Genomic DNA, 14,405 nt, shown 5'->3' with positions numbered 1-14,405 from the left:
CATGGTAGTTAGGTAGCAGTGTAATTCAGTTTGCATGGTAGTCAGGTAGCAGTGTAATTCTGTTTGCATGGTAGTTAGGTAGCAGTGTAATTCCAGCACATGATCGGTCTCATTTATCGGCGCTTATAAATCCCTCCGAACCTGCTGGAACTCGAAGTGGAAGTTGATAGACGTAGGATGGAACTTTTCATCCTAGTGAGACACACACACACACACACACACAAAACACAGAGCTCTGGAGTGCAGGGCTTAACAGTGGTCTTTATTAAGTCAGAGGTCAAATGCATTGCTTTGGGTGGCGTTTAAAAGGTCCACATTGTGGTCTACAGACGTATGCAGGCATACAGTACTCGCTCCCAGCACACCCAGCTGCCACTACTGCTGCTGCTGCTGCTGATACACAGGCCTGCTGGAGCCAAGAAGAATGCAGATTTGTTCCATAGAAAAATAGAAAAAAAAATATTCTAAAACCTTTAGTAACAAAATATTTTCTTACTCTCTGAAATGAGACACATTTTCTATCAAATTAGCCTGACTGGTGAGTGGAGGAGACTGGGAGGGATTCTATGAGCCGTGAGTGTGTGTGTGTGTGTGTGTGTACAGTATGTGTATACGAGTGATAGCTTCTGCTACTTTTTGGAAGCGTCATAGTGCTTACACAATCTGGGCTTCTGCTCAGTTGAGCACAGGGACATCATGGTGTGTGTGTGTGTGTGTGTGTGTGTGTGTGTGTGCACACCTTAGTAGCAGTAGGTGTGTCCCCGTCTGAGGTGATGGACTTGAGTTGTGTGTATGTGTGTGTGTGTGTGTGTGTGTTCGTCTGAGGTGATGGACTTGAGTTGTGTGTGTGTGTGTGTGTGTGTGTGTGTGTGTGTGTGTGTGTGTGTGTGTGTGTGTGTGTGTGTGTGTGTGTGTGTGTGTGTGTGTGTGTGTGTGCGCGTACGCAGGGAAATCATGGTGTGTGTGTGTGTGCACACGCAGGGAAATCATGGTGTTTGTGAGTGTTTGATTGTGTGTGTGTGTGTGTGCGCGCAGGGAAATCATGGTGTTTGGCATCAGAGCTGAGGACCTGCTTAGCTACGGGAGGCCGGTGGCCATCTTGGCCTGTGCAGTGCCGTGTCAGTTAAAGGGCATTTGGAGAGAGATGCTACAGGAAACGCTTCCCTTTTCATGGACTCCAATAATTTAAAAACTAAATTTAAAAACTAAAAATTAAAAACTTCCCTCTCTGCCTCTTCGTCTTTCTCTCTCTCTCTCTCTCACTCACTCACTCACTCTCTCACACACACGCACACGCACACAGGCTTGCATAATGTGGTCAGAATAGTGCATGGCTTTGGGTTTGGGTTGTCGGGTGCGTTGCCTCGGGTCATCTCCTGGGTCATCTCCTGGGTCAGTAACGAGGTCGGCTGCCGTCATTGGCCAATCTGGAGACGTACGCCTCATAGATCACGTCCAGGAAGGAGGAGTCGTTCTGGAACAAAGGAGAGTTGGCTACGTTACGCTGGGTAGTTAATGGTGCGCACACACACACACACACACACACGTTTACACTCTGGACACGTTTACACTCGGATCAGAGCAGGGGAGGAGTCAGAGGAGGAGGTGCAGCGTAGCGTAGGGAGGAGGTGTAGTGTAGGGAGGAGGTGTAGTTTAAGGAGGGAGGAGGTGTAGTGTAGGGAGGAGGTGTAGCGTAGGGAGGAGGTGTAGTGTAGGGAGGGAGGAGTTGGGAGGAGGTGGGAGGAGGTGTAGCGTAGGGAGGAGGTGTAGTGTAGGGAGGGAGGAGTTGGGAGGAGGTGGGAGGAGGTGTAGTGTAGGGAGGGAGGAGTTGGGAGGAGGTGTAGTGTAGGGAGGAGGTGTAGAGTAGAGAGGAGGTGTAGTGTAGGGAGGAGGTGCAGTGTAGGGAGGAGGTGCAGTGTAGGGAGGAGGTGTAGTGTAGGAGGTGCAGTGTAGAGAGGAGGTGTAGCGTAGGGAGGAGGTGTAGTGTAGGGAGGAGGTGCAGTGTAGGGAGGAGGTGGGAGGAGGTGTAGTGTAAGAGGTGCAGTGTAGGGAGGAGGTGGGAGGAGGTGTAGTGTAGGGAGGAGGTGCAGCGTAGGGAGGAGGTGCAGTGTAGGGAGGAGGTGTAGTGTAGGGAGGAGGTGCAGCGTAGGGAGGAGGTGGAGGAGGTGTAGTGTAGGGAGGAGGTGTAGTGTAGGGAGGAGGTGTAGTGTAGGGAGGAGGTGTACTGTAGGGAGGAGGTGTACTGTAGGGAGGAGGTGTAGTGTAGGGAGGAGGTGGAGGAGGTGTAGTGTAGGGAGGAGGTGTAGTGTAGGGAGGAGGTGTAGTGTAGGGAGGAGGTGGAGGAGGTGTAGTGTAGGGAGGAGGTGTAGTGTAGGGAGGAGGTGGAGGAGGTGTAGTGTAGGGAGGAGGTGGAGGAGGTGTAGTGTAGTGTAGGGAGGAGGTGTAGTGTAGGGAAGAGGTGTAGTGTAGGGAAGAGGTGTAGTGTAGGGAGGAGGTGTAGTGTAGGGAGGAGGTGGAGGAGGTGTAGTGTAGGGAGGAGGTGGAGGAGGTGTAGTGTAGTGTAGGGAGGAGGTGTAGTTTAAGGAGGAGGTGTAGTGTAGGGAGGAGGTGGGAGAAGGTGTAGTGTAGGCAGGAGGTGTAGTTTAAGGAGGAGGTGTAGTGTAGGGAGGAGGTGCAGTGTAGGGAGGAGGTGTAGTGTAGGGAGGAGGTGGAGGAGGTGTAGTGTAGGCAGGAGGTGTAGTTTAAGGAGGAGGTGTAGTGTAGGGAGGAGGTGAGAGGAGGTGTAGTGTAGGGAGGAGGTGAGAGGAGGTGTAGTTTAAGGAGGAGGTGTAGTGTAGGGAGGGAGGAGGTGTAGTTTAAGGAGAAGGTGTAGTGTAGGGAGGAGTTGTAGTTTAAGGAGGAGGTGTAGTGTAGGGAGGAGGTGTAGTGTAAGGAGGAGGTGTAGTGTAGGGAGGAGTGAGAGGAGGTGTAGTGTAGGGAGGAGGTGAGAGGGATGTAGTGTAGGGAGGAGGTAAGAGGAGGTGTAGTTTAAGGAGGAGGTGTAGTGTAGGGAGGGAGGAGGTGTAGTTTAAGGAGAAGGTGTAGTGTAGGGAGGAGTTGTAGTTTAAGGAGGAGGTGTAGTGTAGGGAGGAGGTGTAGTGTAAGGAGGAGGTGTAGTGTAGGGAGGAGGTGAGAGGAGGTGTAGTGTAGGGAGGAGGTGAGAGGGATGTAGTGTAGGGAGGAGGTAAGAGGAGGTGTAGTTTAAGGAGGAGGTGTAGTGTAGGGAGGGAGGAGGTGAAGTTTAAGGAGGAGGTGTAGTGTAGGGAGGAGGTGTAGTGTAGGGAGGAGGTGTAGTGTAGGGAGGAGGTGAGAGGAGGTGTAGTTTAAGGAGGAGGTGTAGTGTAGGGAGGGAGGAGGTGTAGTGTAGGGAGGAGGTGTAGTGTAGGGAGGAGGTGTAGTTTAAGGAGAAGGTGTAGTGTAGGGAGGAGTTGTAGTTTAAGGAGGAGGTGTAGTGTAGGGAGGAGGTGTAGTGTAGGGAGGAGGTGTAGTGTAGGGAGGAGGTGAGAGGAGGTGTAGTGTAGGGAGGAGGTGTAGTGTAGGGAGGAGGTGCAGTGTAGGGAGGAGGTGTAGTGTAGTGTAGGGAGGAGGTGCAGTGTAGGGAGGAGGTGTAGTGTAGGGAAGAGGTGTAGTGTAGGGAGGAGGTGGGAGGAGGTGTAGAGTAGGGAGGAGGTGTAGTTTAAGGAGAAGGTGTAGTGTAGGGAGGAGTTGTAGTTTAAGGAGGAGGTGTAGTGTAGGGAGGAGGTGGGAGGAGGTGTAGAGTTGGGAGGAGGTGGGAGGAGGTGTAGTGTAGGGAGGAAGTGTAGTGTAGGGAGGAGGTGTAGTGTAGGGAGGAGGTGTAGTGTAGGTAGGAGGTGGAGGAGGTGTAGCGTAGGTAGGAGGTGTACTGTAGGGAGGAGGTGTAGTGTAGGGAGGAGGTGGAGGAGGTGTAGTGTAGGGAGGAGGTGTAGTGTAGGGAGGAGGTGGAGGAGGTGTAGTGTAGGGAGGAGGTGTAGCGTAGGGAGGAGGTGTAGTGTAGGGAGGAGGTGTAGAGTAGGGAGGAGGTGTAGTGTAGGGAGGAGGTGTAGAGTTGGGAGGAGGTGGAGGAGGTGTAGTTTAAGGAGGAGGTGCAGCAGACTCACCTGAATGAGGTGGACGAGGGTGGCCTGCAGCTGGCTCCTGCTGAGGGCACGGGGCTCCTCGGGGGCAGGTGGGGGCAGATGGGGGGGTTCTTCTGCCCCACGGGGCAGTTTGGTCTGGGAGAACACGCTCGGGGACATGAGCAGAGTGGGGCCCACGGTGGCCGGGACACCCTGCAGAGGAGACGACACACACAACACACTCAATAGATCACACACACACACACACACACACACTGAGCGGGAGCAGTGAGCTGCGTGCCATAGCGGCGCCAAGGCAGCAGAGGGGGTTGGTGCTCCGTTGCTTGCTCAAGGAAACGTTCTGCTCAACCATCTCAGATTTGCTTCAACATTTTAACACCTAAAGAGCTTTGCCTTGTAGCAAGCCCACTAATCATTTTAATCCAAATTGATTATTTTTCAGTTTTGCGTTCAAAATAATTTGAACAAAAATGTTCAAAGACAGCTTAAACACAACTGTAGAGACATAGCCATTTGCCAAACATTTGGTTATAAATTGTGTAATGGGGCACCCAATGCGAGGATTTGGCCATTTTTCTTCTAATTTCACAAGATTATAACTCAGTCAGTTTCAACAAATACGGCTTACAAACGTACACGTGGAATCTATGGGTAGCATTCTTTAGTCACAGAAAATGTCTTTAGCTTGAACACGTTTTGAGATAATGACATCTGAACTTTGCTGCAGATCTAGATGAGCAGGCCAATGTGGCAAAAATCGGGAGTGGGGTACCATGCAGGGTGGGAATTATACCAAGGCCATGAGGCCATGGCCGCCGTTGCCCTACACTTTGGCCTTGATGCCCCCTGAAAAAAAACCCATCATAAGGCCACAGTGGCCTCTATGCCCCTGACTTAGGGTTGCCAACCATTCAGTATAATACGGAATCGTCCCGTATTTGATTTGTGGCAGGTAATTATCACAGAATGTACAGAAACCTGTCTGAAAACGGCTTATGATGCTTCCATGAGGGAAACATCCCAAAACAATGGTACTCATATTTGCTGTCGTTTTCAGAAGTATCTCATGCAAACATGCAAAAGAATGAACTATTGTAATTATATAGCCTATCTTACATTAGTAAAGCACACCCCTGATGTGCATAGTTTTCACAAACTTTTTGTAAACAATTTTGGCACAAACATTGACTGCTTTGAAGTGAAAGTGCATGTCTAACAATATAGCATAATACTAATTGTGATATGATAATCATAATGATGATTTGATGAGGGGTGGGGTGAGGTATGTGTAGATGGGCCCTATGACCCCGAAGTCTGCCATGATTGGGCCTCAACTTAAAGAAGTTTGAGGCTGTGTTAGGCTGTGTGCTAGCAGGTCTATGTATTTGTGTCGAGATAACCCTGAAATGTAAAACCATCGAATTTTACTCAGTGGCCTTTGTGCCCTATCATGTGGCCTTGGTGCCCCTAAAAAAAAAAGAAGGTTAAGGCCAAATGGCCTTGCCCCTAAAATGACGAAATTCCCACCCTGGTACCATGTTCAAAATGCTTTTCTCTGGATGTAATTGGAATATCAAGTTAAAATGATTTCTCTTTAGGTGGAAAAGTTTTGAAACAAATGTGAGATGGTCGAGCAGAGGGCATTTGTTGAATTGAGGTGGAATGACCCTGCAGTGCTCAACCACTCCCCACGGCACATGTTTCCTGCTGGTGCGTGATCATACCGGCAACCCTTCGGCAGAGAGGGTTTCGGAGCGAGAGGCCCAAACGTTCGACAACTTCCGCGTTCTATTATTGCAAGGGGGTTGGGAGGGAACCTCCCTTCATGCAGACCAGAGTAAGCCCTTGCTGCATTAATGTCAATGGGAGACTTATGGAATGTTACCAATAAATTGGTCATTATGGCTTTCTGGATTTGTTGACGGTATTTTGAAAACTTTTGTCATAATCTGTTAGTGTTTCCGATCATTTCAAGCCTAATAGTGTCATTTTTAGTGTTTGGATTTAAGAAAATAACTTAATATCAGACCATGCTGCTGCCGGTTACAGTCTGGTTACTAGCGAGCTAGCTAGCCTCCTAGCTAAGGTAACATTTTAAATGGAGAAGTGTAATTTCATTGAAATGACAACCTGAGTAACATTAGTAACATTAGTTAAAGTGAGTAGTTTATACTCAAGTGAACTTGTAAAGGGCCGTTCACACCAAGAACGATAACGATAACGATAACTATAAATAAATATCGCTCTCGTTAATATGAATGACAACGTTCACACATAAACTATAACGATAACGACATGAAGAACGATATCGTTGTTGATCACTTTCAGAGCGATTTTGAGAACGATAAAAAGCTAACAGCCAATCAGAACCCATAATATTCTAGCCATCACATTCATTAACATGAGGAGAGACTTTTCTTATCGTTGGCCAGTGTGGACGCTTTTATCGTTATGGTTATAGTTATAGTTATCGTTATCGTTCTTGGTGTGAACGGGCCTTAACAGCATATTCAGTTTAAGCAAAGTCCCTCAATCGTTAGTCACCTGGTAGCACATAACTGTATTGCCATTCACTTGTATAGCTTTTTAAGCTAGCGTTCGCTAGCGTGTGTGTGTCCATGAAGGAGGGCAGTTCCTCAGCCTGTGGTCTCACCTGGAAGTGCTGGTTGGAGTTGGGTCCAGTCTGGGCGGCGCCGCTGGTCTCTGTGGGCCGGTGCTGGTGCTGCTGGTTCTGGTGCTGCTGCTGGTGCTGCTGGTTCTGGTGGTTCTGGTGGGGGGGTGGAGGCTGGTGGGGGTTCTGGTGGAAGCAGGGGGCCAGCGGGGGCCGACCGGACTCAGCCGCCTGGTTCTGGTTCTGGTCTTGGTTCTGCTCCTGCTGGACCAGCTGCAAGCGCTGCAGGAGCTCGTGAGGGGACACCACACCTGAGCCCACCTGAGCAGGTAACACACCTGAGCCCACCTGTGCAGGTAACACACCTGAGCCCACCTGTGCAGGTAACACACCTGAGCCCACCTGAGCAGGTAACACACCTGAGCCCACCTGAGCAGGTAACACACCTGAGCCCACCTGTAGCGGGTGAGTGGGCGGCTGCAGGGGGGAGGGCAGGAGGGGCTTGCTGGGGCTGAAGAGGTGGGGCTGGCTGGGGGCCGGGGGCAGCTGCGGGTGGGGGTGGGGGTGGGGAGGAGGGGGGTGCTGGAGCATGTGGGGGTGGGGGTGGATTTGGGGGTGCTGGTGGATTTGGGGGTGCTGGTGCATTTGTGGGTGCTGGTGGATTTGCTGGGGGTGTTGGGCTTGAGGGTGCTGGTTGAAGTGGGGGTGCTGCTGGATGTGGGGGTGCTGCTGGAAGATCCCCGCTAGTGTGTCCACGGGGCGCTGCTGCTGCTGCTGGAGCCCTGAGACGAAGGAGGAGGGGGGAGGAGCGCTGGGGTAGCCCGGGGCAGATACGGACGAGGGGGGGGGCATCGGGGCAGGATGGAGGGCGAGGGGGTGGGGGAAGAGTTTCTGGAGCGGGTCTCCTCCTCCTCCTCCTCCTCCTGCTCCTCCTCCTCCTCCTGCTCCTCCTCCTCCTGCTCCTCCTCCTCCTGCTCCTCCTCGCTGGAAGCCGTTCTCACACACACGCTTGTCGCGCTGTTTGTCGGGCGAGTGTGTGAGCGGCTGCATCTCTGGCGCCCCCCGCTGGCCGCTCATGAGCATCTGGATGGCGGCGCAGGGCTGGGGGGCGGAGGAGGAGGAGGAGGAGGAGTGGGGGGGGCGAGGGGGGGCCGCGGCCATCAGGGGACCCCCCCCGGGGCTCACCGGCACCGCCTGGGCGGACGGGTCGTCGTAGGACAGAGAGCGCGCCACCGCCGGCCGACCTACGACCCCGGGGCGACCTCCTGACCCCACACCGGCCGAGTGGGACAACGCTGGGCCCGGATGCTGCTGCTGCTGCTGTTGGACTAGTGAGCCCGCTTGGTGCTGGTGCTGTTGGTGCTGCTGGTGGTGCTGTTGGACTAGTGGGCCCACCTGGTGCTGGTGCTGGTGAGGGAAGATGGGGGGCGGCTGGGACACTGGTACCGGCTGGGGTCCAAACAGAGACACCAGAGAGATGGGCTTAGAGTCACCATCCTGATGAGAGAGAGAGAGAGAGAGAGAGAGGGGGGGGGGGGAGAGAGAGAGAGAGAGAGAGAGGGAGGGAGGAGGGAGGGAGAGAGAAAGGGATAGAGAGAGAGTGTGAGAGAGTTATGGGAAGGACGGAGCAAAAGAGAGGGAAAAGAGGAGAGGGAGAGGAAGAAAGAGAGTTGAAGACAGATGGTTGAAGACAGATCCAGAGTGAGAGAAGAGAGAAAGGAGAGAGACGTGAAGAGGGGAAAAACAGAGAGAGCGAGAGCGAAAGAAAGAGAGAGAGAGGGGAAGAAAGAGAAAGACAGAAAGACAGAAGAGAGAGTAAAGACAGAGGGGAGAGAAACACAAAGATTAGCAGATCAGTTCTGTCATCAGTGCTACTAAACAACACACACACACACACACACACACACACACACACACACACACACACACACACACACACACACACACACACACACACACACACACACACACACACACACACACACACACACACACACACACACACACACACACGTGCAGCAGGAGAAGCGTGTTGAGCGTGAGGGATCTGGACTTCATCAGCGGAGAGAGCAGAGGACGCTGGGTATGCACACATCACACCTGATCACCACGGCAACCACACATCACAACACACACACTTCACACTCCTCCAGAGAGAGAGAGGAGAGAAAGAGGAAGAGAAAGAGAGAAGAGGACAGAGCAAAAGAGAGGGGGTAGAGAGAGAAAGAGAGGGAATAGAGAGAGAGGAGAGGAAGAGAGAAGGCCAGAGCAAAAGAGAAGGTAGAGAGAGAAAGAGAGGGAATAGAGAGAGAAGGAAAGGAAGAGAGAAGGCCCGAGCAAAAGAGAGGGAATAGAGAGAGATGCAGAGAAAGAGGAAGAGAGTGATGAGGGTCACACACCCTCTCAGTGGCATTCAAAGGCTCTAAGACCAGTAGGGTTGGGTACCGACCCCTGTACTTTTACCGGTACCGACCGAATCACATCGGTATTACCGGGTATTGCTTCACATGAAATTGAACGGTGCTAAATTTCGGTACTTTCATGTGCATCAGGAGCGGAGTGCGCCATCTGACGTCATGTCTGAGTGTAGGCTAACGTTATGTCGGTCTCAAAAACTAAAGTGAATAGGCTAACTTAATATGCACAATTTAAGCCTGCATGTATTGCACCAAGAGCAGGCATAAATGAATCAAAATAGTAGGCCTATCCCTGGTAAGAACTTAAAATAAAACTGAGAGTTGACGGAGTGCAATGAAATGCACCCATCTTCTGAATCGCGAGTGAGCTGGATCCATTCAAAACGGTAAAACAGGACTTTAAATAGTTCAAAGCATATGTGACAGAAATGTTTGCATGCTATTGAAATGTATCATGGCTAGATGATAATGATGTGTTAACAGCATTAATAATATATAGGCTATTTGCCAAATACTCGCTGTATTTAATTTTGTCGTGATAACTTGCTCTAAGGATATTGACCGTAGCCTTTGCTTTTGCTGCGCTGCTCCAAGCAGTCAGCAGATAGATGGTCATAAAAAAATAGAAACTATGTCCTAACCGCGATGCGAGCAAACATTAACGATACAATTCGTTTAATTTCATTGCTGTCAATTGTGACAGCAAGCAACGCGAGCAGCGCAATGTTTTGAGAGAACTTTTGTTGTTGGCATACTACGGTTTCTATTTTCTCTCTGTCGCTCGCTTTGCTCTGTTATTTTGAATGAGAAATATGACTCATTAAAACGGCATATTTAACGGATTCACTCCCCCCGATGCAATGCTATAATTTAATTATACACGTTGTAGGCCCACGCAACAGTTTGCTGGTTAGCCTACACGTACAGTTAACCTGACAGACAGATTATGCGTAGCGTTTCAAGGTGGAACAATGCGCTGCATCAAGACGAGCTATAATTCACGATGGCATGGAATGTTTTATTAGTCAAAGGATAACCGAACGACCAAACTCGCCAGCCTACTACTCACGTTAGAAACGGACTGAAACGAAGTAATTTAAACAACAGAACTGGTAAGGAGTGGATAATAATCTACCCAGATAGCAAAATGTATTTGGCCCGGATCCGCCAGGGATTCCCAAACTGTGGAACGCATACCACCTGCTTCTAGGAGATAGCCTATGCGAGATGAAAAGGGCTACGGCGGAGAGCAGAACGAACTTTTAAAACATTTTGTAATTAATTAATTAATGAATAAATAAATGAATAACTTCTAAACCATTTGTAAACTCTATAGTAGGCTATGTTTTCATTAAAAAGGGGCGGTTTATTAAACATGATGCCTGGCATACCGCTGACCTAGGCTACTGTTAAATTGCACAAAACAAAGATGGAAGGATTGCTTTTTTCATGAACATGGCCTAAAATAGCTAAATCATCATATAACCCAATGGACTAATTATTTGTTCTATGTTTGGGTTTGATGGAGTCTGTTTAAAAAAACTTCCACTATCCATTGTTCATGTTCATAGGCTACTTAAGAAATAAGAGGGGTTTGTATTGTGTTAAAAACATTCTCAATGTATAAATTTGATTTTGTGGAACTTGTAGTTGATACAAACAAGGTGTTACAGATTCAGTAAGGGTAAGGTACCGAAAAAAATACCGTTGAATACCGACACCGAACCTCAGGCACCGGCACCGGTACCGATATCGGTTCAAATGCGATAGGTACCCAACCCTAAAGACCAGGTCACTACACACACACACACACACACACACACACACACACACACACACACACACACACACACACACACACACACACACACACACACACACACACACACACACACACACACACACACACACACACACACACACACACACACACACACACACACACACACACACACACACACACACACACAGCGGTGCAGAGCCCCACTCCCCCTACAGGGCGCAGTTAGCATCTACTATCTGTCCAAACAAAGCACATAGCCCAGCAAATCTGCAGATACCCCTGTGAATGGCGTAACAGAGCTACTGTAATATAGAGCCACAAAGGTCAAAGGTCAAAGGTGAGGGGTGAAAGGTGAGGGAGAGAGAAGGCCAGAGCAAAAGCATTCAAGGGGTATTTCTCAAAGTCAAGAGCTCGTCCTTGATAGAATGCTTTCTTTCAAGTCGAGTGCTAGAGAGACAAGGCTACACACCTTCCCAGTACCCCCTCCAGCCGTCAAGATCACATGCAATGGAACAGCCTAGCGAGTGTGGAAGTGCACGTCAATTGTGCACGGTTCCGGCTGCGCGCTTAATTAAAACCGTGGAAATTGTGCTGCTTTTACAGGAGTTCCAACTGCAGCTGCACTTTGCTCTAAATAAACTTTTTGGAGTAGCCTACAGTATTTCCACATTCGACTTGGTCTTCACATATCACAATCCGTAGTTTATAATTATGTCAGTGTCAATGGAAAGTTATACCGGTAATTGGCAACAGCAACGGTAATGTTAAACTTCTACAAAGTTCGTATTGGGCGAAATTCTGAGATAAATTAATAACAAGTCTATCACAACTTGTTCATGCACATTGACATATGCATTTATGATGAATATGCACAATAACTTGATAAATGCCCGAGCAATACGATGGCATTAACAAAACACTTGATAAATCATATTTAGCCTACATTAACACGCACTGCTTCTTTGCATCTACTTTCCATCTCCCTCTCTCTCTTTTTTTTTTAAACCGCACCGTCAGAAAATTTCTAATTGTTCATACGCAAAGGATTGTGGGTTATTTCTTCACTCCGAGGATCCATCGATGCATCCTCCAAAATTCTCCGAAATTCTCAGAACGAAGGACTCAGTACTTGCTAGAATTTGAAAGCATCCTTGACTTTGGAACAGTGCTTGACGAGATTTGATGACGTAACGTCCTTGAAAAAGTGGCTTGGAAGGAGCAATCCTTGACTTTGAGAAGCACCCAAGGGCTCTAAGACCAGATCACCACACACACACACACACACGTGAAAGGTGAAAGGTGAAAGGTGAGGGGTGAGGGGTGAAAGGTGAGGGGTGAACACACACACAGAGCCACAAAGGTGAAAGGTGAAAAGTGAGGGGTGAAGGGTGAAAGGTGAGGGGTGAAAGGTGAAAGGTGAGGGGTGAAAAGTGAGGGATGAAGGGTGAAAGGTGAAAGGTGAAAGGCGAGGGGTGAAAGGTGAGGGGTGAAAGGTGAAAGGTGAGAGGTGAGGGGTGAAAGGTGAGGGGTGAAGGGTGAAAGGTGAAAGGTGAAAGGTGAGGGGTGAAGGGTGAAAGGTGAAGGGTGAAAGGTGAAAGGTGAGGGGTGAAGGGTGAAAGGTGAAGGGTGAGGGGTGAAGGGTGAAAGGTGAGGGGTGAAAGGTGAAGGGTGAAAGGTGAAAGGTTAAAGGTGAGGGGTGAAAGGTGAAAGGTGAGGGGTGGCGCTGTACCTGGTGCTGCAGCATCCTCTGGCGCTCGGTGGGCTTGAGGGGGATGGGCTTGATGAGGTGCGGGTTGTCATGGAGAACGCCCCCTCCACCCCCGATCTCCAAGGGCTCCGAGCTCACCTTGCCCTGAGGACCAGGCACGCCGCACGTCAACCTCAACCTCTCTGTCTCAGTCTAACTGCTGCGTGTGTGTGTGTGTGTGTGTGTGCAGGTGTGTGTACCTTGTGTGTGTCGTAGTCGTTGCGGGCCTTGGTGAGCATCTGCAGGATGTCGACGCCGCTGGCGTGTGTGTGGCCGGTGTGTGTGTGTGTGGTGTGTGTGGGGTCGGGGCCGCGCGGGGAGACCCAGCCACACTGCTGCTGCTGGTGCACATGCTGCTCCTGGTGCGTCAGGCTGCGGAACAGTGGACAACGGGGTCAACAGCCAATCACAACGCACCATTCTCTCAACAGCCAATCACAACACACCATTCTCTCTGTGTGCCGGGTCAACAGCCAATCACAACACACCATTTCTCTCAACAGCCAATCACAACACACCATTCTCTCTGTATGCCGGGTCAACGGGCAATCACAACACACCATTTCTCTCAACAGCTAATCACAACACACCATTCTCTCAACAGCCAATCACAACACACCATTCTCTCTATATGCCGGGTCAACAGCCAATCACAACACACCATTTCTCTCAACAGCCAATCACAACACACCATTCTCTCTGTATGCCGGGTCAACGGCCAATCACAACACACCATTTCTCTCAACAGCCAATCACAACACACCATTCTCTCTATATGCCTGGTGAGGGGTGCACGACCATGGCAACCTTGACAGGGACAACAAGGAGTACCAATGTGTGTGTGTGCAGGAGTGTTAGGGTATCTCCAGAGATGCATACCAGTGTGTGTGTGTGTGCAGGAGTGTTAGAGTATCTTCAGAGATGGATGGTCACTGTGTGTGTGTGTGTGTGTGTGTGTGTGTAGGACTGTTAGTGTGTTTGTGTGCAGGAGTGTTAGCGTATCTTCAGAGATGGATACTAGAGTGTGTGTGTGTGCAGGACTGTTAGTGTGTGTGTGTGTGTGTGTGTGTGTGTGTGTGTGTGTGTGTGCGTGTGTGTGCGCGCAGGAGTGTTAGTGTATCTCCAGAGATGAACACTAGAGTGTGCTGTGTGGTGCAAGGTCCCTTTCAGCCACCAGAGGGCGTGCTTGAGACCAGTGGAACTGGTCTCAAGCACACACACACACACACACACACACACTAGTGTTCCTGTGTGCCCACAGATGGCAATACGCTGTATAACTACTGTGTGCATACACACAGACAGACACACACACACAGGACATGTGTGCCTAACATGTCTGCTCACTGGTGCACAAAACTAATAAGATACAATGCACATGTGGCGTCAGTATGAAATAAAGGTGTAACGATTGGTGCATTTCATTTCAAAACAGTTAGAGCAAGACTATGTATCTTGCTCAAAATGTTTTGTTTATGTCTCAAGAGCATGTATTTATACCAATGAAACTAGTGCTGCCGCGATTAATCGACATAATCGAACTAATCGATTATGAAAATTAGTCGATGCCAATTTAGTCGACTAATCGTTTTGCTATTGACCCCCTATTTATTTTTAGTCTCCTGTCTCTAACGGCTGTAATGTTATTAATTCTGTTATTAACTCTACAAAAGTATGCTGATATTGATATGAGTATATCTATATCTATGGC

At 49.6% G+C, this 14,405-nt stretch overlaps 1 protein-coding gene across 3 annotated transcripts in view; it reads right to left on the bottom strand.

Moving 5' to 3' along the window:
- Nucleotides 1-241: 241 nt before the first annotated feature.
- dcp1b (decapping mRNA 1B) overlaps nt 242-14,405 on the bottom strand; it is a 22,673-nt gene continuing 8,509 nt past the window's right edge. For 2 of the 3 annotated variants that reach the window (XM_062518406.1, XM_062518408.1), the window contains 5 exons: nt 12,895-13,066; nt 12,677-12,799; nt 6,790-8,244; nt 4,158-4,328; nt 242-1,474 (listed from right to left, as the gene is read on the bottom strand). In XM_062518406.1, coding sequence (XP_062374390.1) covers nt 1,394-1,474; nt 4,158-4,328; nt 6,790-8,244; nt 12,677-12,799; nt 12,895-13,066 — 2,002 coding nt within the window. In that variant the 3' untranslated portion in view covers nt 242-1,393. The remainder of the gene's footprint in view (nt 1,475-4,157; nt 4,329-6,789; nt 8,245-12,676; nt 12,800-12,894; nt 13,067-14,405) is intronic. The other variant, XM_062518407.1, reaches the window with a different exon arrangement.

Source organism: Sardina pilchardus, chromosome 17 (genome assembly GCF_963854185.1).
Source record: "Sardina pilchardus chromosome 17, fSarPil1.1, whole genome shotgun sequence".
Lineage (NCBI taxonomy): Eukaryota > Metazoa > Chordata > Actinopteri > Clupeiformes > Clupeidae > Sardina > Sardina pilchardus.
The sequence above is the reverse complement of the archived record's forward strand: the minus strand, read 5'-3'. Positions and strand labels throughout refer to the sequence as shown.